At 44.8% G+C, this 24,705-nt stretch overlaps 2 protein-coding genes across 8 annotated transcripts in view; one reads left to right on the top strand and one right to left on the bottom strand.

Moving 5' to 3' along the window:
* CRYBG3 (crystallin beta-gamma domain containing 3) overlaps positions 1-3,335 on the top strand; it is a 98,848-nt gene extending 95,513 nt beyond the window's left edge. For both annotated transcript variants that reach the window (XM_068425003.1, XM_068425005.1), the window contains exon 22: positions 1,342-3,335. In XM_068425003.1, the coding sequence (XP_068281104.1) occupies positions 1,342-1,430 (89 nt within the window). In that variant the 3' untranslated portion in view covers positions 1,431-3,335. The remainder of the gene's footprint in view (positions 1-1,341) is intronic.
* Positions 3,336-4,088: 753 nt separating this feature from the next.
* Positions 4,089-22,059, bottom strand: RIOX2 (ribosomal oxygenase 2). Of its 6 annotated transcripts, none has more exons than XM_068425293.1 (12): positions 21,464-21,500; positions 20,118-20,387; positions 19,314-19,484; positions 18,564-18,999; positions 17,044-17,163; positions 15,711-15,839; positions 11,801-11,904; positions 8,523-8,625; positions 7,691-7,856; positions 7,089-7,177; positions 5,114-5,224; positions 4,089-4,342 (listed from the first exon to the last, which is right to left on the bottom strand). In XM_068425293.1, exons 4-12 carry the CDS (start codon positions 18,993-18,995, stop codon positions 4,184-4,186), a joined length of 1,413 nt encoding a protein of 470 aa, XP_068281394.1. In that variant the 5' UTR covers positions 18,996-18,999; positions 19,314-19,484; positions 20,118-20,387; positions 21,464-21,500; the 3' UTR covers positions 4,089-4,183. The 6 variants fall into 6 exon arrangements, with proteins under 6 accessions (XP_068281394.1, XP_068281392.1, XP_068281390.1 ...); XM_068425291.1 differs by having other exon boundaries at positions 4,089-4,345; positions 20,289-20,387; positions 21,464-21,498; XM_068425289.1 differs by having other exon boundaries at positions 4,089-4,345; positions 21,464-21,498.
* Positions 22,060-24,705: the final 2,646 nt, after the last annotated feature.

The raw sequence follows: 24,705 nt of genomic DNA on the forward strand, positions 1-24,705 counted from the left end.
TCCAGTTGCTTGAGAGTGGGACAAGAAACAAGGGGGCAGGGGGGAACTGTAATCTTTTGATCCCAGAGGTTTATTGAACTATTCTACTTGAGGGAGTTCGGTAGTGCTGGTGGCAAGAAATGCAAGTTACAGAAGACAATATAGTGAAGGAAAAGCAACCATGGAGTAAGTGTGGCTCAAGAAGAGAAAAGTGCTCCCTCCTAATGTTTTCAGGGTGGTTAAAATTGTCATTGCTCAAGTCCTAGTCCTTCTAATTTATGCATCATGGTAGAACTACCTCACTGGAAAATGCCTGTTCCTCACACACAATTTGTTCAAGCCCTGCTGCTGGCGCTGGGGTTTTATCCCTAGGGAAGGGTCATGGGGCAGTGACTGCACTGGCTGGTTATGAGGTTGGGGGCTCTATGGTGCCAGCTGCTCAGATGAAAGGTCTAAGTAAATGAATTGCGAGCTTAACACCCCTGCAGGGCTTACAGACCAGGGTAAGGGCACATCCCACAGGTAAAAAGTCATCCCCCTTCCCACTGGCTGTTACACATCTGACCTCTGCAGCTCAAACTTACTGAGAATGAATTCTCAGCCCTGGGATGTTGAACTAACAAACAGGTCATTCCTGCTTCAAGAACGAAGGAGTTTAACCACCGTTACTAATTCATATATAGTTACTACAAAGCTGTTAAATGCAACGGGTGATACTAATGGCAACTGGATACTGTAACATACCAGAAAGCTGTGCTGCCTCGGTTACTGCAAAATCTAACGCTGAAGGCTGGGGTGGGGAGATACCACTTGATAGCTCTTTAGAACACTTCATTCTTTCAGTGGATTTTTATTTATGATATAATCATAAAAAATGCACTGTCATTTCTATGCTACGTGTATTCAAAGGAGAGAAATTTTATTTTAAGGACATTGTAAGTTTGTGGTTGAAATGGATATGCTACACCAAATAATCTCCCGTGTATCTGTGAGATTGTGTGTTTCTGCTATAGCAATACGCACCTTAAAAATCCAGACACATAGTGGGAGCTCAGGATCTGCCAAAGGCAAAATCTCTGTAGAGGTGCTGCTTCTGTGCCCAGAGGGACATTTGAGGACTCGGGGTTGGGGTATTCTCTGCTTTCTGACTAATGGTGCTCCTCAGGGCCTAAGCTGACAAGTGACCATTTGAAGGAGACAAACATACAGAGGCAGAGGGGCAGACACCACACCACCCCCCTACCTGGTAGAATTTCTGTTTTTCAGTTAATTTTCCTACTTAGTCACACTTCTTAAAGCTTATGCATAGACTTTTCCAAGCATTTCTTCTAAAAATATTTCCTTCATGATTTTGTTTTTAAGGAGGAAATTATTATGACAAGAATCACATCATTATGAATCAGCCAATAGACGACAGACAGTCACAAAAATGGGATATTGAAATATTGTGAATAAAACCCACCACACAGATGGACCTTGTGTGGGGGTTATTAACACCTAGAGGGGGAAAAAAAAAAAACAAACTACTGAAGTCACACACCACTGGAACCTTAAGCAGCAACTCCTCTCTACTTTCCTTCGTATCAAGCACCAACTCCTGGAACAACTGAATTTTGCACAAATCTGGAAGCCGGGAAGTTGATCTAATGCCTTTCTGCAGGGAAGCTGATTCTTCAGAGGCCATTCCTATGAAAGTCACGATGACTCTTCATCTAAAGTATTAGAAGTAAATGCAAAAGACTAGACATAAGTCTTGCAGGATATAAACTACAAGAGGTAATATGCGAAAGGCTCTTTAGAAATGTTGTCTTTGCTTTCCCCTCAAAAACTGATGGGAGCTCACTGAAGGATGGATCACTCATGAACCTGAAAGAGGCTGAGTTGGACTTTCATGTCCCAAGTGAAACTGTGTAGGCTCCAAGCGATCCTGAAGCTCAAATCATATCGCTTGCTCACATGCAATTTATTTTGCTCATAAAGACAACTTTGAACTGGAATTACCAGCTCAGCAGGTGAAATGGGGCAGCAGAGAAAGCCTGACTTTCACCCCCCCTACTGTTACTGGTAGGCCTTTGCCTTCATTTCTTTTAACAGTAACAAACTTCCAGATTCAGGAACCAGTTTTGCTGACCCATGGCCTGTTTCCAACCCCTGAAATGGTGAGTTATCATTGAAGGTCACCTTTAATACAGAGCCATATGTGCAGGTATCAAAAGAGAATAAATGGTCCTAGGTCAGGCTAGATTTCTACAAGGGCTAGCTGCATTTAGAGCAGTAATGATTTTAACGCCAGCTGTATCTTATTTTGATGTATATAGATTAATTTAATACAATGTAATTTGGTCTTGAAACCATGTCTTCCTTCAGAAAATAATTCACCCTAGTACGTACTGTCAAAGGTGCTAGCAGCCTGCACTTCAACGCTTGCTTCGTGTTAAAAGGACAGCGTAACTGCACGGTAATGTTTCTGTGGCTCATCCACACGTACAGCTTATCCCAAAGGGTCAGGACTTAAGATGGTCCAGACCTTGGCGTGCTGGTGCCTTCCTCAATTTCAGCACTTGCAACCAGCCTCCTAGCTGTCACTTGAGCCAAATCCTTTATTGCACTGCAGTTTTTGCAGGCTTGAAAAGCACGTTCCTCGCTCAACACTGACAAATAACAGAACGAACTGCAGACGTTTGTAGGGCTGCAAACACCTGACGTGGAAGAAAAGTCCCTGAGACCACTGGTAACTTCATTGGATTTCAGCGACACTAAATTAATCCACTTCACTGGAGTATTTTTTCCCTTATTTGTATATTCAGGGTCTGCACTTGGGTAACTATTTGAAGAGTAGACATCAGCTGAAGACATATTTTAGTTTCCAAAAGCTGTAACTATTCCAGTTGTGCATTCAAACAGGACTCACCCCCAAACAAATAAAAACACATAACCCTAAAGTCTGCCACAGAAGTAAAATATATGGATGTCTATTTTTGTATGAAATGGAGTTCTATATAGTACTATTTAAAAAAAAACCCTATCTACTTGCACTTACTATTTTACATTCTAAAATGATGATAAATCTGCTGTTTAAGTAACAGATCTTCAAATGTATATTTTTCCAACTAAAGCACTGGTTTAGCTTTTTTATGTAAATCAGTACATGAAGTGTTCTCCATGTGAATTGCTTTCCATAGGAAATTTTAAAGGCCTGTGTAAAAAGTTCTACTCTTAAACCAAGAATGACTAAATCATGTTTGGTGTATCAGTGTTACGTCAGAAAGTAAAGCAGGCTTACTCTTCCTAAGAGATCTTGAATGTAAAATGCTAAGCATGTATATTTTAATTGTATAAAACTTTTTTAGGAGGAATATTTTGCTTGTTGGTTTCTTTTCTAGCAGATGTCAAGCACATTCTTGTAAAATATTTCCTTTCAAATGGACAAAAAGGGGTACGACGTAAGTATATTGAATCGGTGACTGTGCTGTTACATTAGTTTGCATATTAAACATCGGTGTTCAAGTATTAAAATAACTGCACTGCTCCCATCAAAACTGCACTGCTCCCATCAAAACCCACCCAAGTGAGCACTGAAGGCACAGATCTGGGTTACTTTCATATTAAATTGGTGCTGGGGGAGGTAGAGGTTAAATACTGTGTGTTCATTCCAGAGGTGGCAGCATCTGGGAGGAAACGGGTTTTCTTGGGCGAAGTCTTACCCGTTTGGGAAACACCACACACAGCTTTGACTGAGAAGCTTTTGTTCTCCTGGGGCAAACAAACAGAACAAAGGGGTTTTCTTGCTGGTGAACTCTACAACTAAAAAAACAAGTTATTGGGTTTTGCCCAAGGTCCTGGAGCCTGCTCCATGTATACCTTCAGCTGTCCTCCACATCAAGGCATATATCCAGAGGAGAGGGGATACCACAGCACTGGTGTTCCTCTGCATGACTTCATCTGTCCACAGACACGGAGCTGGGGCTCACTGGACAACAAGCAGCTCACCTGTTTTTCCCAATGCCCCTTTTCCCCAAGCGAAGGAAAGAAAAGTAACATTTGGCACCAGAAAGTAGCAAAGTATATATATTGCAATGCTTTGTTAGCCAGCAATACAAACCAAAGGCTGGAAGGATAAAAAAGTAATTTAATGAGCCTTTCTCTCAAGAGATTCTTAACGGCCAGAAATACTACATACAGCAGCAGCTCATTCACAGAAGCATCAAATAACTTCAATTAGACATTCAGTCCATAGTGACAAGGCAAGGTTTTCCTTCTCTGCATCCGAGATAAGATTAAGCTCTTTAACATGAACAGTGCTGCTACTCCAGATCTGCTTCAGCGCATCCAAGTATGACAAAGGAAAGCGCAGTCCATGAATCTGCTGGGGTGGAAAAAAAATAATTAAAAAAAGAAGCCTTCAGCTAAGTGCAGTGTCCCTTATTAGACAACAGTGTGTCAGGCTCTAGGTACTGATCAGCAGGTATGTGCTCCTTTCCCACACCACGCCGGTATTTCTGAGAGCATCCTCCAAAACACGTGGTATCATCCTGCCACCTTTCTAATAGAAAATTAACTGAAATCTCTCACATGTTCTAGCACACCTTAGGAGGGCGGGAGGCTTAAGGTGTGAGGCTTCCTCATGTGGTTTCCACACAGAAGAAGGAACTAAGGTTAAATTTACGCTCTTGCCCCACCCTAAAATGAATGCCCTTACCTTGCAGTGTGTGGCAGTGGATACAGAATCTAATGTGGGTTCAACGTGGCATAAACATGGCGCATGAGGCGCAGTGGTCCCTGCTGCTCCTGACCATGTGCTAGCACACCCAGTAGCCATAATAAAGGATGTGCTAAAGGACACAGAAGTCAGAGACGCTTCTAGCCACGCCGGTAGCTTTGGCACACGCAAGAAATCCTGTTAACATCTCAAACGTTTGATTAAGTGTGAGGTTACATTACTTAGTTCTGCTATTAACTGCTCCTGTGCTGCAGCCTCAGCTCATCTGCCTACTTAGGGGATGGGCAGAAATGCTTTAGGTGCTGAGGAATACAGCAGAACCCAGGCCCCTGCTACCATCTGGGTCAAGCTCTTCTAATGCAGCAAACCCCAACGTGGCAATGTAGCTTTTGTGGTGTGTAAAGAGGAGCAAACCTGTGCTGTGCCTTCCTCGCTAGCAGTATCCTCATCTGTCCCCATCATGTGAGATTCTCTCCTGTTCTTTAACGAATGATACACGTAGACCATCTCTCTGCGAATGTCATCCTAAAAGAAAACAGTTACATATGACCCACACCCTCAGATTCATCTCACTCAAGTGACAATGTTAGCTCCTTAATTCTGGAGTCCACTGTTACATCAAGGAAAGCAATTCACCTTCCTAACTGACTGATCCAACAGCCATCTACTACAGAAATAAGGGGGTCTCCAAAACATCTTTGAAAATTTATTTACAACTTATAACCTTCTGCCTTAGTACTGCCTCTACTAGACTCAGGACTGATGCTGTACAGAAAAATGTGCCATTTAAGGTGCCCCTCCTAGAAATAACATTTTTTTTTTTAAAATCTTACATACAGAATTTGCATACAGAATCAACCAGGTTGGAAGAGACCTCAGGGATCATCGAGTCCAACCGTTGCCCTGACACCACCCTGTCAACTAGACCATGGCACTAAGTGCCATGTCCAGGCTTTTCTTAAACACCTCCAGAGATGGTGACTCCACCATCTCCCTGGGCAGCCCCTTCCAATGTCTAATGACCCTTGCTGAGAAGAAAATCTTCCTAATGTCCAACCTGAACCTCCCCTGGCGAAGCTTGAGGCTGTGTCCTCTTGTCCTATCACTAGTTGTCTGGGAGAAGAGGCTGACTCCCACTTCACTACAACCTCCCTTCAGGTAGTTGTAGACTGCAATAAGGTCACCTCTGAGCCTCCTCTTCTCCAGGCTAAACACCCCCAGCTCCCTCAGCCGTTCCTCGTAGGTCAGACCCTCCAGACCCTTCACCAGCTTGGTCGCCCTCCTCTGGACTCGCTCCAACACCTCAGCATCTTTCTTGAAGTGCGGGGCCCAGAACTGGACACAGTACTCAAGATGCGGCCTCACCAGTGCCGAGTACAGAAGGTTTTAATGAAAGAGTGTTTATCAATAAATTTCCATCCTGACACTGCTCTGTCTCTTAAAAAATCATATGCCCGTTACCATTCCCTGGTCACAGCTGTGCAAACCAATGCAGAGCTTTGTGGGCAGGGCTCACACTGAATTTGTGGACATAGGTAAGTCTTGCATGGGTGCTGTCACTCAGGGTTTAGCTATATGACAGCGAGGGGGCAAAAAAATTGCAAAAAAAAAAAAGTTTCCAAAACCTACACAGTCTCCCAGCAGTATGGATGCAAATGAAATGGAGGAGAAAAATCAGAAAGTTATGGTATGTTTCTCTTGGAGGGAAACATTTTACTGGTGCAAAAAATATTGTACAAGATAGTCCGTCCTGTTCCCTCACCCACCCCCTTTTTTTTATTATTAAGACAAAAAAAACCACGACAACACTTCTACAATTTCCTACAAATAAACCTGCATAGCTAAGAAGCAGTCTGAACACAACATAACTGAAGATGCCAGCGTCTATTTTGTGGAGCAACTTAGTAGTGCCACTGGCACCTGCTCAGGTACAAAGATATAACCCAGAGGTGAAGACTAAATGCAACCACAGTCAGCAGCAGCAGCTGTAACCAAGAAAATTCTCTCTTTTGAGGGAACCTATTTTTATAACTAACTTATTCATGCTCTTAAATACAAAGAATAAAAAATAAAACACCATTATCAAGAGCTGTGGAGGCTGTTTAGCAGCTGTAATGATGATCTGTCCCATCTAACCTCAGACAAAAGCCATGCAGAATCACAGAATAAATTTAGTTCTGTAGCTCTCCTCCAGAAAGCAAGAATGTGCCGTACCACCACTTGACAACAATGCCACGATCTCCTAGCAAACCCTAATGGGATGCAGGAGCCAACTAAGTATGACTGCATGACCCTTTTGTACCAGTACAACAGCACAACAACTCACATACCTTGCACTCCCCCTGCACTCCCACACCCAGCTTACCAAGGGTGGCTTCATTATACTTACAGAATTTTCATGATCTGGTTCCACTGTAATGACAGCATGATCTCTGAACTGCAGTCGGATTTTGCTATCTATTTTTGGCAATTTCCCACCTAAGAAAAAAAGATTCTCCAGTAGAAAGGAAGGAAACCAGACAAATAGGGCAAATTGAGCCCTCTGTGCACAATTTTGTGGCCAGAGTTTTTGTTAATCTATGTTTCAACACCCACATATTCTCAAACTCAGGGAGGGGAAGGGAGGGAGAGGGAGGGGTTTTTTATTCTTTCACCTTTACAGTCTACACGTAGGTGTAATTGCAAGCTCGAGCATACGGACAAATTCTACCAGTTAAACATTCTCAGTACATCACAATAGTTTGTTGAAGCTGCCAATTTCAGTCTAGGATAACCTTTATTTCACTCTGAGAGACGCGTCGTCTCTTCCAGTAGACACAGGGAATTAACCAACTGAGGTGTGCAAATGCACATAGAGCCTAGCACCAGAGGAAGCTGTTGCTAGACTACAATCTTTGCCTACCATAAAATACCAAAGTCACAAGGGGCAGAGCTAGCAACAGCTCTGCCATTGCCTTGGCCAAGGGAATGGGTGGTAACTTCAAAACGTACCTGGAGTCAAAGGAGCAGAGTCACATCCCAAGCAAGGTGGCAACCGGTTCATAATAAAATCCTTCTTCATGTCAGATGATCTCAGTTCTCTGGTGTTTTCCAGACGGTCTGCAAGCCTTCTCAAAAGGCTACTCAGGTTTTTTGTCGAGTCGGCTATATCCACCTGCTAAATATTCACACAGAGTTGCTCTCACGTGAATTCAAGCTAAACAGACTAGAGGTGCAGTAATGCAGTGAAAATCGGGACATTCCTCTCTTCTCTTTGCAAAGGGTAACAATGTTTACTCCCAAAACAACAAACTTACTTTGTTTCTTTTACACTTTCCCCACGAGCTGTTCACACACCAAAGCTGATGCTCACTTTCCCTCACGCTGGGGCTACCTGCAATGCCAAAGGACTTGCAAGTGTAGTAGAAAGAGAGACTTGTTCTTTCTGCACACTGATGAGCTGATCAGCAGCACAACTGGACGACCATAAAGAGGTCACAGAACAATTTACAGCTTTGCTAACTTTGAAAGAATCAGAAGTTTGGCCTGACATGAACTATGCCTGTCTGACAGCTCCAAAGCAAATACCGTTTTAGAAGGAAACGGGCCATACAAGGACACTGTGATAGGAAAGGAAGGCAGTGCAATGAACTAGGCAATGCTTCAGATGGAGAAAACCTCAGAACAGTCATCCTGAAGTCTTCAAAAGAAGTGGTTGTGCTGCCAGACAAGATAGTGCCGTTGCACTGAGCTTTCAGAGCGGATCAACAAGATGAAGCATGCTTGCCTCTGTGCTGAGGTTTCAGCTGGATGCACTATTATTCCCTTAGTCCCACCTACTTACCATAAGCAGTTGCCTTGGTATGCTGGTCCGCAGCTCCACAACTTCTTTTGCTGTATCAAACACAAGGCCAGGAATTGTATCCAGTAAGAAATCTCCCCAAGAGCTGAAGGACAGGAAGAAAAAAAAAAAAATTACTAAAATAGTTGCACTGAACTAAAACAGACATCCTAACTCATGTCAAGGGCTGGAAATGTGCTCCCACTCCAAATCTGCTTTCTTCCATTACCACCCTGCAGCCTCACGCACTAGCTCACTCTCATCTCAGCTGTATGGGTGTCCTCACTAGCTGCAGGTCGGTGGCACTCCTGCAGAGGGAAGGAACTGGCTTGAGAAGGGTCTAGTTTGTCCCGATTCAGGTGCTTGCCCTTCACCAGTGGGTTCAGCTTAAAGCTGACCTCAGTGATGAAGAAATTCCTAATGGGGCTGTTGTTGTCCAACTGAATGCACACGTGGCCTCACTGCACACAATGATGGGTGTGGGGCTGTGTCAATTAACATGCTTTTGAGACACTTGCACCCAGGGTTATCAAATCCATCAGGGCATCAGTTTTTAGCTTTGCTACAAACTTAATTATGATCCCAGCAGCAAGACCCCTATGCACCTCTACAGGGATTTTAACGATACCCAACAGGCACTTCCTAGATGTCTTGTTTGTGTTAAATCCCCATTCTTAGCCTACATACTTTAAAAAAAAAAAAATTGGCCTTTGTTCTCTGTGCTTCTGTTCCCCAATTGTAAGAATAAACTAAAGGAGGGGAGGGAGGAACTACTGCCTGCACCTTCTTAGCTTGAGTCAACCTCATCAGGAACAGCAAACATGCTGCCCTGTCCACGTGTGGCCTCTCTCCCTGCCACGTCCTCAGAGGCTGGTTTATCGGGCAAACAACGAGGGCAAGCACCCAGCATCCAAGGCTGCCAGCAGACTCCCACCCAACTAGGGCAGGCAGCAGAGCAGGGCCTGTCCTCCAATATACACTTCACCCTCTGCTCCCTGTTTCCAGCATTGATCTCTAGCCACTACTTTAGTTTAAAAAAAAAAAGTGTGACTTCTTATAGTCTCATTTACTTTTTTTTAACTGTCTCTCCTCAAGTGTTCCACTGTCTGCTACAGATTGGGAAGGCAGGACTCTGGCCAATAAATAGAATTAGACATCTTATACTCTTCCTGCTTTCCTTCTCTTGCCCCAAATCCCCATCTGCCAACAACTATTTTCAGCTACTCATTGCTTGTCCAAACTGCCCTGCTTATAATGAACTCACACACACACACTTCTCTGCCTGCTAGGATCTGGCCCAGAGGAACCATCCTCCAGCGCACAGTGGAGCCCCTTTTGGTTTGGTGCCCAAAAATCCCTGAAAGTGCCACTTCCACCAGCACTTCCTCCCCTCCCAGCTCTTTCTGCACATGCTGCTTCCAAAGCGGTCACAAGGAGACAAAACATCCTCTATAATAAGGACTAACTATTTTCAAGGAGCGCTTTTCAATTTTCCAAGGAAACGTTTCCAGACCACACTTTGGTCTACGAGCCAAATGAAAACACCAGCCTGTATCAGGATGGTTGCTTATTTTACCTGTGCCTGCTGAAAGCAGGTGCAGAGGCAGGCTCTTACACCTCATTCCCAATAACCTTAATGTATGATGATTCCACTTTTTATCCGTAGAAGAACAGCACTCTTCAAGCTTTTCCTTTTTCCTCTCCTCCTTTTGACACAAGTGTCCAGGGAACATGCTCCCAAGTAACTCACGGGACTGGCATTTGGCTTACACTGTCACGGAGAAACTGCACTGACTCCACACAAGCCTGTCAGGTCTCTGGCAACCCTGTTACAAAGAACCAAATTCTTGTCTCCCCAGCACTACTTGACCAATAACTCTGTATGGATCAAGCTGGACAGACCCTGTTCTGCGCATTCTGGTCTGTACAACTTCAGCCCAGCCCAGCCTCCATCAGGAAGCTGAACCCCCACTTACTCTAGTGTTACTCTTCTGTCTGTTCAGTTCACTAAACCAGGGGTGAGAGAAGCATGAGGTCAACGCAAGGAAGCGGTGGGACAAAAAAGGCAGGGGAAGGGAGGAGGAGCAGGACATCACTGCTGATCACCCCCAATGTGCCATCAAACTTGCCAAAGCAGCTCAGCACTCGTGTTGCCTCCTGCATAACAAATGAAGTCAAACGCTCTTTGCAACAGCAGTCAGTGCTTCCAGAAAATAGCTTTTTTTTTTGCCTTCTGAATAAAAGAACAAAACATGAGTGTAAATTAAAACCAGCTGAACCCAACTTTTATGCAGACTCACACCTTTGAGCGGCTTCATCTTAACCCTCTCTCCAACTTGGAGGACCGGCCTCATTAAGAGTTACCAGCAGTACTGACATCCTGGGCTTCCAGGACAGTACAGCTGGTGGTTGAGAGTCATCCTACAATCATCTAGAATATGCCCAAACTTGTTCTGCCCTGTTTTGTGGCTAACAGAAATCCTTCCCAGTTCCTAACTCAGGCCAATGACTCCACATCCAGCATCTGAGAGGCTGACTAGGTGGCAGCAGCGTTTCCCTGTGTGATGACAATGTTTCAGTGGGCACAAGGATGAGATGTGTGTCAAAAGAAATCTTAACTTGCATGCACAGGGTAGGAGATGAAAAACACAGATAAGTAGAAAATATTTGTGAAGGAAGAATTTGCAGCAAGTCTGTCAGAATAGGTGTGGGTGACTTATCAAATGCAGGAGAAAACATCATGAAAGGAGTAACTCACGACTCGTTATCTGGGTTATGAAATGAACAGTAACTTCAGCCACTGGCGAGAGGGTTTTTTAAACACAACTGTGTTTGCAGTTGTGACATTATCTTCCACATTAAAGTCTACAGCTGGTAAATAATAAAGTAACCAATTAAAAAGCAATCAAGCTTGCTGCCTGAAACCTGGTAAACAGGCTGCTTCCAACAATGAGGGTCTCGCTTCCCTCCTTCCCCCAAACCCTAAAACTTCAATTACTGCTACTTGAAGACTAGCTTAGATTCTGTTATTAACAGCAGGGCACATATATAATAGTGGGGTACCTACACATATTCCATGTCACCACACAAGGGCTAAAGAGAATGAACACAGCAAAGAGCTCAGCAGAGCTCATTACAAGGTGGGTTTTTTTTTTTTAAGAAAAAGGAAATAGCTTCTTTGAAACATCAGTTTCAGGTCTGTACTGTTCACACACATCATCTGGCAGAGGAAAGCCGTTCTCAGAAAAGCCATACTAAAAAAATAAGTAAAGAATAATTACTTGTTTTGGTAGGTACTGATGGTCACGTGTGTAGAATAGGAGACCCCAAGAGGAGTGTCAGCTTGGTGAATAGTCCCTCTTGGGAAGTACAGTAAGTCACCTGGCTGCAAGAAAATGAAAGAGAATTGAGATATTTAGGGCACCTGGTGAAACCTTACTGTAGTCATAACAGAGAAAATCATCTCTAAGCAGACAGACTGACAACACATATTTTTTTAACTTCACAAAATAGAGAGATCCTCCACTGTACACTTTAATAACATAAAGCACTCTAAGCCAGAAGTCCTTAAACTTTCTAACTTACTGTCAATATTTACTATACACCTGTCTGAAAACATGAAACCAGCCTTTAACATTATGGAACTTGCATCACCAACTCAGCTGCATAAAGGGGACAAAGCAGCAGCTGAGGTGAACCTGCTGACAATACAGTGGGCTAGCAGAGGAGCAGTGCCATGTGAATTTGGTCAGATCACGTCAAAAGAAAAGGCCAGTATTCCACAGGAAAAGCCAAATATTCTATAAAGATGGTAATCTGATACAACACTGTTGTCTGAAATTTTCAGTTAAAACCCAAGTACAACCTTCCTCCTCCCTATCTTTCTTCTCACCTATCTAAATTAAATCTCCACACTGATAAAAATTCAGATTAGGAAAGTCAAGATAAGAGAGAAGTGCAAAGCACAGGAAATTGCCTCCAAGAAGGAAAATCAGTTTACTTCTGGTTTCTCCTATAAATACCTACATAGCTGGATAGCACAGTCAAAGAGAAAATTCATAAAGCAACAATGATGAAACCTGATTCCATTTTAATTTACCGTTCCTTAAATTTGGCCACATCTCCTCCTTCTAAGAGCCTACCAAACCGTCTAACACAGATACATTTCAAGTGAATACTACTTGACTTTTCACTGAATCAAAAGGTCTCTTTAGATGATGAGGCTTCACAGGACCTGCCAATATCACGTCTCTTCATCCATTTATAATAAGCTGCAAAGCATCATAGATCAGCTACGTACGATTTACTTGTTCTGAAGCAAGCCTCTGCCATTAATAAACTGCCTCACTTACCAGTGTAGGAACTACACCAACCAACCAAGAGTATTTTGAATTCTCTTCATTTGCTATGTTTCACATCCCCAGCAAGAAAACAAACTGGAGGGCAGGTCGCACAGGGGAAGGGTAAGAGCTCTGGACATCTATACCAGGGTGATGACAAACTAGTCTGCAAAAGAAATTATTTCATGCTGTACTACCCCATGCCTACCACTAAGCAGCTGGAATCATGATTTTTCAAAGCAGTTTTCACTGCAAAGTCCAGCTCTCAATCATCTTATCTGCTGGGGTTGTTTAGCCTGGAGAAGAGGAGGCTCAGAGGTGACCGTAGTGCAGTCTACAACTACCTGAAGGGAGGTTGTAGTGGAGTGGGAGTCGGCCTCTTCTCCCGGGCAACTAGCGATAGGACAAGAGGACACAGCCTCAAGCTTCGCCAGGGGAGGTTCAGGTTGGACATTAGGAAGCATTTCTTCTCAGAAAGGGTCATTAGCCATTGGAATGGGCTGCCCAGGGAGGTGGTGGAGTCACCATCTCTGGATGTGTTTAAGAAAAGCCTGGACATGGCCCTTAGTGCCATGGTCTGGTTGACAGGGTGGTGTAAGGGCAACGGTTGGACTCGATGATCCCAGAGGGCTCTTCCAACCTGGTTGATTCTGTGATTCTGTGATCAACACCATTCACATGAGCCAGCAAGAACGCCACTCATCAACTAAAATAACCAGAATCTTCACAGACTCCAGGTGGCAACACCCAGACAGGGGCAGGAGAGAGCATTTGGCAAGAGACAAGGTGGATCTGATCACTTTGCTGCCGCCTTGCTTCTGAACTGGAGGAAAGAGGGGCAGACAAGGGAGAGCAGCAAATTAAATGGAAAATCATACATGAAGAAGGCTAGATAGCCAGCTACCAAGTAAGCTCTGTGCCTGACATCAGTAACAAACCGGCCATGGCCACAGCCTGTTGCAGTGTCACCAAGACACATTCAAGCTTGGGACCTTATACACAAACCAGCGGGCCTTCACTCTCAGTCAGCTACCAGTTTTTGGTGGGAAGGAGGAACACCGCTCTCTTAACTGGTCTGTTTGTTCTAAACTGCCCAAGGATGGCAGACAGCAGAGAGAAATACAAAAAAGGAGAAAGGAAATATTCTAGAAAGACGTTTAGGGAGGAAATAAGAGTCATCTGACAGCACCCCTGTCAGAGACAGCTCCAGATAACCAAAATTTAACAGCAGCCACTCGCAAGAAATGGGTCATGGGAAGTGAAGAACATCAAACAGAAGAAAAATAAATTTAAAACTTAGATCATTTTTAAGCCCTTTTCAAAGGCCAGTATTTTCACTCCACTCATATCAGTAAAATGGCTTGTGGAATACATCATTATTCCTTAAAAATCAAAGGCATTGAAGTCTGGCCCAAAATGTTCCAGAAATTAAAAAGGGAACTGTAATTTACTAAACTTTGCATCACCCAATACATCATGACAACTGAATATTACCATCTGTCAAACCACCCAGCTAGTGATGTCAGTATCATATCCAATGTGTCACACTATTCCTGAACTACCTACACCCAAAGGCAGGTCTGAACACTGGGAAGAGCAGAGACCTTGCAGAGAAAGGCCCTATGACAGGCCACAAGGCAGAGAAACTAATGAGGCTTCCAACACAGAGCAGCCCTGTGTGCTGGATAAATAACGTGCTGTGAAAGCACAAGCATGTAAACCAGAACGGGACAAGGACCAGGTGCCCTGCTGGCAAAGGGGCTGCATTCATTGATCTTCATGAAACGCTCTTTTTGTTCCAAATAACAAAAAACAGCCAAACACTTGATTTTCAGGTTTGGAAAAAGAAAAAACAATTAATCCAACATGTTAATATGGGGCTTAGCTCATGCTTTTGTTTATCAGCCAAGGATAAATATTTAAATTTAATTCACCAGAGCAGTGACAACCTTAGTGCATGGAAGGATTAGCCAGATTGATTACAGACAGCATGGAAACGCATAAAAATGTTTTATAACCATATATAAACCCAATGGGTTTTCTGCACACAACTCCACAAACATGATCCAGGAGTCAGGGTGCCCAGCTTGGAGAATTTCCAGAAATAACTGGTTTCTTGGTCCATTATTTAAATACTAAAGCAAAGGATACTTCGAAAAAGGATAGGTTAGACAACTATCACCCAAATTTCTTTTGCTCACAGTATTTTGTGCGCCAACTCTTCCCTCAATTTCACAACCACGATCATTCAGAATCACAGAATCAACCAGGTTGGAAGAGACCTCTGGGATCATCGAGTCCAACCATTGCCCTGACACCACCCTGTCAACTAGACCATGGCACTAAGTGCCATGTCCAGGCTTTTCTTAAACACCTCCAGAGATGGTGACTCCACCACCTCCCTGGGCAGCCCCTTCCAATGTCTAATGACCCTGTCTGAAAAGAAATGCTTCCTAATGTCCAACCTGAACCTCCCCTGGTGAAGCTTGAGGCTGTGTCCTCTTGTCCTATCACTAGTTGCCCAGGAGAAGAGGCCAACTCCCACTTCACTACAACCTCCCTTCAGGTAGTTGTAGACTGCAATAAGGTCACCTCGGAGCCTCCTCTTCTCCAGGCTAAACACCCCCAGCTCCCTCAGCCGTTCCTCGTAGGTCAGACCCTCCAGACCCTTCACCAGCTTGGTCGCCCTCCTCTGGACTCGCTCCAACACCTCAACATCTTTCTTGAAGTGCGGGGCCCAGAACTGGACACAGGATTCAGAATACTGTCTTCAAGAAATGGACCATTTTAAACATGACAACTTTTCTGGCAACCATAGCCAAGACTAGGGAAAGCAATTCAATTATAATACCTTTAATATGAATTCATGTGTGGGATTCCCAATCCTATCTTCTGATTCAACATTATATTCCCGAGCTAAATGCACCGTTGGTTTATAGAGTCGCCAATGTTTCTCACCTTCTAGCTGAAGGATAAACACCTACAAAAGAACATAAATCCAAATGCATAAAGAAGCCTTGCTGGCCCTGACACATCCAACTGATCAGAAATTTTAAGTCATCTTCTTACTTGGAAAGTCTGTGGAACCATGCAGGAATCAGGGATCGAAAGCAAACAGAAGCGACACAGGCTGCTTTTCTGACAAGAAACAGATTTCACCTTCCCTGCTCTCAGCTACTCCACAGCATGGCAAACAGGGTTCCTCTCACATTAATTTTTAAATGTCTACGATGCAGAAATATACATTCCAACTATTTCTTTAGGCTCTACTTAGAGACAACAGAGAGAAGAGTTGTGAAATGTGATCTGTTTTATCCTAAGGCAGGCACTTGGAAATCCCTGTTTCGCTCCAGTCACGTAAATAGGTGCTAGACGACTAACTCGGAAGTAGTGTCTGCCACACAGATACTCAAAATATCAGGTGAGAGAGGTCTTACCACCATTCACTAACAAAGAGAGCATCAGAAACATCTAGGGGATGCTGTGAGCTGGGACTTCATGACATATGCCAGAACCTGCAGGCTGTGGGGCTGCTGAACAACAAGCATAAGGAAAATGAAACTCCAGATGTATTTAATGGAAATGAAAAAAATAAAAAGCAAAAAATAGATGTAAGGGGGTTTTTTGTTTTAAGTAGGATAGCCTAACTTTTTTTAATGCAGTGTCTATCTGAATGTTTCATTTAAAATGCATTTGGACCACAGGACTTCATCATACCAGTAACTTCTTAAGAACAGTAGGACCAGCAAAGGGGAACCACCACAACCAGACTGCTTCCACTGTCCAGCTGAAGAAAGGGCAAGTACTTAGAGTAAAGGAAAAAGGACTTCTAGGTTCTTAGGGGTCTGAATGAAGTGAAAAATGAAAAAGAGGTGCTAGAAAGCTTCTGCAGCTGGAAAAACAAATTCTTTTTTCATCTAATGAAAATACCAGGTCTGGAAAGCACAGTTCACAGGCTGTTACCATTAGATATTACTGTTAGAACCTTTTCAGTAAAATTATACAGGAAAGACAACTATAAAGAAACACTTGCAACCAATTACCATAAGTTTTCAGTGGGAAAAAAAAATTTCTATAAGAAGTTATTTTATGAGAGAGAGGGGGAAAGAAGTGCACATGCAGGTATCCACTGTCACCAGCAAAAGCCCATGCACAGCTTCACAGACAAGGTTGTGCTGTCCTACCTCAACATCATCGTAGTGAGGGGGAAGGCCCTGCGACCCTCGGGGAGTAATGTAAACATTTGACCCAACCAGAGACCCGAAGTAGCACTCCAGCTTCTCCTGAATCTTCCACAGCTCCTCCTTTAAAAAGAAATTATGCTGTTACTATTGAAGACCTCAGCCAAGCCAGGCTGCCACCCAGCCCACAGCCTCCCCATCGCTTGGGAGGTTTTTCTAGTGAATGATCAAGTGCCCACAGGGAGACAGAGGCTGGGAAGGCAGATGCTCTGTAGGAGCAAGCACTGCAGGCACAAAGGTGATCTGCCATGAAGGTAATCGGTAAGCCAAGAAGTCTGGTGCCCCAACAGAGCATTGATGTTTGCACTTCCCTGTGCCATTTTTAGGTTGCAAAAACAGGCAAACACGGCTAGACAGAGGAAAATAAACCACCCATCATCTCACGGACAGCAAAACATCTTAAGACAATAAACACACACAGGTCTTGCGTTATACAGGCTGGCACCAAGGAGACCATACAAAGGTTAGAGACCTTTTTCCAGTGACTCCAATTGTTTGGGCATATTCAAGAACAAACTTTATTCATCCACATCTAACATGTAACAGATGATGCACCAAAGGGATGACTCTTGTATCAGAAGATGCCAACTACCAGAGCTGCACAAGTGCAACTTCAACCAGAATTTATGTAGGGCCAGCTCTAGACCTCCAGATTTCAGCATAAGCCATGCAACATTTCAGCTTCACCTTCAGATGCCCCTGCCATTGGCCATTACAGCTACACTCAAACTGAGATCAGCCAGCGACACTGTATTTGGGACTCAGCTGTGTATGTGGGCCCTTACGGACCACTTCACAATTAAATTGTGTTGACACCACAGGACAAAAAAGGACTCGGTAAATCCAAGTGCCTTTAAGCACCTGAGTCCTTTACACAACTGCGCAGACACCACTGCCTCCTTCTCAATACATGACGATTGCAAAAGCATCAAAACGAACAAAAGAGGGAGGACACCGCTGAAATGTGGTGCCCCACTTCTGTGGTGCAATTCAAAGCCAACCCATTGACAAGACTGGTGGAGTGTCCTGGAAATACTTTACAGGGTTTCACACCTTGCCCTCCGTTAAAGGAAAGCAGTACAAGGAAAGCCCCTATTTGCACAAGGAAACAGCGGGGCAGAAGGGATGATTTAAGCAGACACAGATGCATAATCATCAACTTTGTGCATTTAGATGTTCTAAACTTCTATGTGACAAAGCAATTTTTTTAAAAGCAATGCGTAGTATTATAGCATGAATCAGACTTTGTTCTTACTGCACAGCACTCAAACATGACAGGCAGTGCAAAAGTACAAACCATGTTTTAATTAATACAGTTCATGCATAGATTTCAGCAGGTCATCAGTGTCAGCTACTTCCCCTGGATTTACTGGGGACAGAGATGAGCTGTGTCCAGTATGACTCAAGTAAAGTATACCACATTATAAAACATGCATTAATTATATTCAATGAAACGATCCAACCTTAAATCTCTGAGGCTGATGAAACTGTATTGTTGCCTTTTTCTGGTCAAAATCCTTCTTCAGCTGCATGTAATTCACTTTGCCTTCTTTATTTAAAACTTTCTTTTTTCCATTCACACACCTGCAGATATTTATATCTCGCCCGTAGTATAGACCCTGGCTGCACAGTTCCTTCAAATCTGACAGCTGGAACAGGGACTGGTAGTAAGCAGCCAGCAGGGGATCATTTCTCTGAACAAGCAGTGGCTTTTGTTCCCAATACTCCCTGAAAAACACCTCTTGTTTGATGGGAGAGATCAAGGTTCCGAAGAGGCTGTCTGGGCTCTCAAAACTCATGACTGACGGAGAACAAGCTGCTTCCACCTTTGCTCGTTTGCACTCTGCCCGCATCTCTCTTCCCATTTCAGCATGCTTCCCTCCTCTCTTGGGCATGTTCCTGTTCAAGAGGAGAGAGAACCCAGTCAACCAGTAACACAATCTCAAAAGCTCACGGGCCCAGAGCAGCTCCTCTTGCCTTCTCCAGTGGGATATCAGAGCATGCTGGGAACAGCTCTGCTTTCAGACGCTCGCTATTTGCTCCAAGCGGCAGAAAAAGGAAAGCCCACAGCAGGCCTCCAATCCTCTCTCAAACCTCAGCAAACTCCAAAGGGCTCTACTGGGAGCCACTGCTCACAGAAGCTCAAATCCCACAGCTGAGTTTCTACTAAAAAACACACAATTAAACCCAACGGCCACACTACTGATCCTTACCAATGCACCAATCCACCCTGCTTGAGGTCTCAGGTCCCTGGAACAATTTTTTGCTCAATGATGTGGCAGTGCCAGGCATCCAGTGATGCTCACCATGCACTGGCAGTGGCCCACATCTCAGCCTCTGTCTGGGTCTCCACACTGCATCTTGAACGGCCAGGTTTAGCAAAACTAAGTTTACAGAAGAGAGAGAAAATTGTTAGGCCTTTCTGTTGATGTTATGTAATTACACCAAAAACTAAAATTGTGAGATTCTGCTTTCACTCCTGCAAAGCCGTCAAACTTTGTGGTTTATGTAGAATAAAAACAATTATTTCATCCAAGTGCAGACATTTAATTTTAAAGTTGGAAGTCATTTACGTTGTTTTTCCAGATAGATAATATGCTCATGTATCGTTATGTAAAAATAAAAAAGTTAACTCACAAAGGGTTCAGCTGCCAAGGCAAAAATCAAGTAACGGTAGGTGTACCACCATAGTATGTGCAGACACACTTGCCTTAACTTTAAGTTTGCACCAGCATTTTACCCCCCCCGCGTAGTCTGGCACACCAGGCAGCAGTCAAATCCTCCCTGAGAAGCTGAGTTAAGTATCCTGACAATAGCCAGCACCAAGCCCTCTAGCGCTGCGGCTCGCCTGCTAGGTCTCTGCTGGCCAACTCAAACTGACTCTGGGCATGTCTGAACAAGTTTGTGAAGCCAACACATGAGGAGTTAGAGCATGCTGATGCTTTCATTCGTAAGTAAAAATGACAGCTTTACTCCCAGAAGTAAATGCTCCCATTTATTAAGATGCTTTTACTTACACTGATCCCTTATAATGAAACTTCAACTCCAGGTCTAGTATTTGCACGCACTACTAAGTTCTCCTGTGCAGCAGTACGCAGGACACCCTCACTGCTCCATTAACTCCTGGGCCAAGTGTTTCATCAGTAGTTCCTGTCACAGCCTGTACATCAACAGTAACCTACAGTCACCTTAGTCGTGCAGGAGGGGAGTCCATATCACCACCTTCCTGACAGGATAGACATTCCGGGCTGCAGCAAGCTACAAGTTCTCCACAAGGCAAGGGAATGCTTAAAAAAAAAGACTGAAAATTAGTCCCCAATTGCTACTGCAGGCACTGAGGTCTACAACTGACATCCCCAAATGCCAGCAACACACATGCAACCAAGCCTGAATTGCCAGTTTTGAATCCCAGACCTAAATCCTTCATCTCGACCTCTCAGCTCACTCACACTGTACTTAACAAAGTTAAATTCAGGTATGTACTATTCACAGAACGCAGCCTCATTTACACAATGTGCTGTTCTGTAGTGTTTTGTTAATTAATACAACCGTAGAACTGCAGAATGGTTTGGGTTGGAAGGGACATGTAAAGATCATCTAGTCCAAACCCCCTGCCACAGGCAGGGGCATCCTCCACCAGATCAGGTTGCTCAAAGACCCAGCCAACCTGACCTTGAACACTTCCATTGATGGGACATCCACAACTGTTGCCTATCCAGGGCAACATCTTCCAGTGTCTTACCACCCTCAGCAGAAAAAATTTCTTCCTAGTATCTAACCTAAACACACCCTCTTTCAGTTTAAAACCACTGCCTCTTGTCCTATCACTACAGGCCCTGGTAAACAGTCTCTCCCTGTCTTTCTTATAAGCCTCATTTAAGTATTGAAAGGTAAAAATAAGGTCTCCCTGGAGCCTTCTCTTCTCCAGGCTGAACAACCCCGACTCTCAGCCTTTCCTCACAGGAAAGGTGCTCCAGCCCTCTGATCATTTTTGTGGCCCTCCTCTGGACCTGCTCCAACAGGTCCATGTCCTTCTTGTGCTGGGGGCCCCAGAGCTGGACACAGCACTGCAGGTGGGGTCTCACCAGAGCAGAGGGGCAGAATCACCTCCCTCGACCTGCTGGCCACGCTGCTTTTGACACAGCCCAGGACATGGTTGGCCGCCTGGGCTACAAGCGCACATTGCCGGCTCATGTCCAGGTTTTCCTTCACCAGTACCTCCAGGTCCTTCTCTGCAGGGCTAGAGAAAAAACCGCAGCAACAGAACGGGTCTGTTCCTGCTTCAGACACAAGCAGCTATTTCACATCAGTATTTTTCAGGTCGCACACCACATGTCCCTGCTTACGAGTTCAGGCCTCTAACCTGGCCCAGCAGCTGCTGGGGCACTCGGCTCCCTCCGAAGCGGGGCGCAAGAAAGATCGGCACCGCGATTCTGGGGCCACGCAGCCCCCACCGCTCCCCCACACCGGGCTACTAATAAGCTTTTTCCAGAAAGTAAAACCGCCGAACATGGTGCTCCTGTGCCCGCAGCAGGGAGCGGCCCGCGCTCCCTGCCCCCGCCGCCCTCACAGGCGCGGCCGGGCTGCCCAGCGAGTGACGCCGCGGCTACCGGGGCCCGGACTTAGCGAGCCCGGGGGCCGGTGCCTCAGCTGCTCCGGCCCCTTCGGAGCCGCGGAGGGGCAGCCACGAGGCCGCCGGGCCCGGCGCAGCCTCAGCGCGCCCCGCACCCACGGACGCCTTTCCCTGCGTCCCAGAGGGGCGCCGAGCCCGGCGGGGCGGCTGCCGGCCCGCTCCCTCCGCCGCCACCAACCCCCTCTCGCCCCGCAATAGCTCCTCTGCCCCCACAGACCCCGGGGCTCGGCTCCCCGCAAGCGCACTCACCCGGGCGGGGCGGGGCCGGGGGAGGCGATCGGCGGCCGGCAGGAAATGGCGGCGGGGCCGGGCGGGGCGCAGCGCGGGCGCCCCCGGGGGGCCGGGGCGGGCCGGGGCGGGTCAGGCGGGCGGCCCGCGGGAGGTGTGGGGAGGGACCGGGAGGTGCTGCCGGCGCGCTGGGTGCTGCAGGGGAGGACGTTTCGGGCGCTGCTGGGAGCGCCGGCGTTTCACGCCATTTAGCCTCACATAATGGAGAGCCTGTAATGTCAACCTTTTACTCCCAAACCAGAAAGCTTTAAAGCAACCACCACTTGAAAACATGATCTGTGCAAGAAATATTTCTTCCTCGTCCACCCAAGTTACTTAGCATGTATGTGTGAGAGAGAAAAAAATACTCCTTTTTTTGAAACCAATAGGAAATTACACAACAGTATCTCCACTAAAGTTATTACATTGATTAAATTAGGAGATACAACATAAAACTGTGGTTATTTGTGTAAACTTCTACTTCATACACACAAAAGTGCCTGGCTTTAGCTGCGTTATTTTTTTCCTGGACCAGAATCTTGTTTCAGAGCCCCTTTGAGGCTCCCTCGAAGAAATCTTTAGAATCCTCACCGAGCACATGAAAACTTCTAGCAATATTTTTAGTTACCTTTATTAAAGCTGCCTATTAATGGTTTAATTTACACTGGCTGAAAGACATCAGAAGAATTGTTAGGTAGGTTTTGCTAAAGTTTTGTTCTTGTGTACTGATAGATTGAAGCGTGGAAAGCAGAGCCGCCAGCAAAAGGTGAATTTTGGAAACCTCAGCAGACTTACAGTGCGTGGCTAATAGAAGTGGAAAGTTATGTTGGGCATGAGTTAGTTATTGTTAGTTATTGTCATTGAAGGACCTTTCAATGACAGGTAAGAGAGGGGACTGTGTTCTATCAACAACTTGTGGAGGGAAATAATAGAGCCTTTCACATCTACAATACCAGTTCAAATCCCTCCCTTTAGGAAAATGGTTTTGCAGTCCTGTTCCTCCTCGCAGTGTGGTTGCTATTCACACAGTAATAACTCCTGCTTCCATGGCACTAGCCGTATCTTTTGGAACCAACGTGATTCCAGTGGGTTCTGCGTTCACGAATGCATCCAGCAAACTCCTCCTACGTGCTGAATAGAGAAACTGGCAAAATACAACACAGGGAAGAAGGGGATGGAGGACAGAAAAAGGCAAACACTGCTCATCCTGTTCAGTCCTTGTTCCTCTACCACCTGGACCACTTTGGTCACCAGCTGACCAAGACATCGTGGCCACTTGATCATGAAATACAGATTAATCAGCATGTGGATGGGTTACCAGAAGAGAGATTTTGCCGGGGTGAATCCGAAGGTTGTCCTAATCGTACAAATGTGTATGAATTAGTAAGATTTAAGTTTCTCCTTAAAGCATTTTTCTTTCATTGGGCTGTGACTTTTGAAGAAAAAGAAGACATTCTCTGCGTTCTAATTCTGACTCGGTTCATCACAACATCGCTCAACATTCAGGACACTTTGCAAAATTTATTAAATTGTGAATATTTTAGTGTAAACACTCACCAATAGTTGGGATATTCAAAGGTGTACATTTTTGTAGCTCTCCAAAAAACAGGTCACTGGCATGAAATTCTGCTTACTTCTTTCATGAGAAGTACAAAGCTTTGAAGAATTAAGTAGTTCTCCAGACTTAAAAGTTTTCATCACCTACATTAACACTTACAGGATGTTTTCTTAATAGAGATGGGTGGAGCAGCAGATGCTAAAAATAGGGAGGCCACATCCTGCACCTCAGCTGGTCACAGAAGCCATTACAAGCTGTTATTTTTGTTCCAAAAATCCACAGAGTACTCTCAGCATAACTGCTTGGATACCACTAGGACGAATACTCAAACAAATATGTATTTACATAATGGTTGTGGTGTTTTAACTTTTAGTAAATGCTGTGGGAAGTAAAACCCGTACATTTGACTGGCTACAAAACCAGCCACAAATAACAGGAATAGGAAATACTTGTGAATACTTTTTTAAAGACTTCCATGCTGGTCTGTCTAGACAAATGCACTAGACGTATTTATTACCATCCCTTTCTGGAAGGTAACGCAAGCTTCAGAAGAGAGTCATGTGAGTTTTAGCCAGCCTTCTAAAGCCCTCTAAACAAGAAAAATGTATTTAAATACTGTTTGTTATTTTTTACTATTTGTACAAGCAATGGCTTTGTGAAGTATAACTGAACCTGATATCATCCTCGTCACTGCATTAAGAAGTTTGAATTTATAAGCTTCACTATAAAAGTATGCAGTTAAGTTTCATCATCAGAACATGCAATCTTCTTCATTACCACAATAAAACCTGCTCTGTAGTGCTCTCCATGCGGAGAACACTTTGTCAATGGTTACATTCACATTTGCAAAGCAACTAACAGTTTCCTCCATCGAAGCAAGCTGGGCAGCTTTCAGGCACCTGTATAGATGTGCCCAGAAGGGAGGAATCTCTTTTCCTCCACACTTCCATGTGTGGGCCTGCTTGCTGGACAGCCTGCATGGGGCTTGGGCACACTGTGCTGTGGGGCTTTTGCTGCTGCAGATCCTGTAAGAAATTTAGCAGAGGGAATTGTTTTGGGTCAAGAAGCACATGGGTATTTTTTTCTGTTGGAGGCTGAGGATTCACTGTTGACTGCAGAACAAATACCTCTTCCCGTAAGGCAGATA

This window comes from Nyctibius grandis, chromosome 2 (genome assembly GCF_013368605.1).
Source record: "Nyctibius grandis isolate bNycGra1 chromosome 2, bNycGra1.pri, whole genome shotgun sequence".
Lineage (NCBI taxonomy): Eukaryota > Metazoa > Chordata > Aves > Nyctibiiformes > Nyctibiidae > Nyctibius > Nyctibius grandis.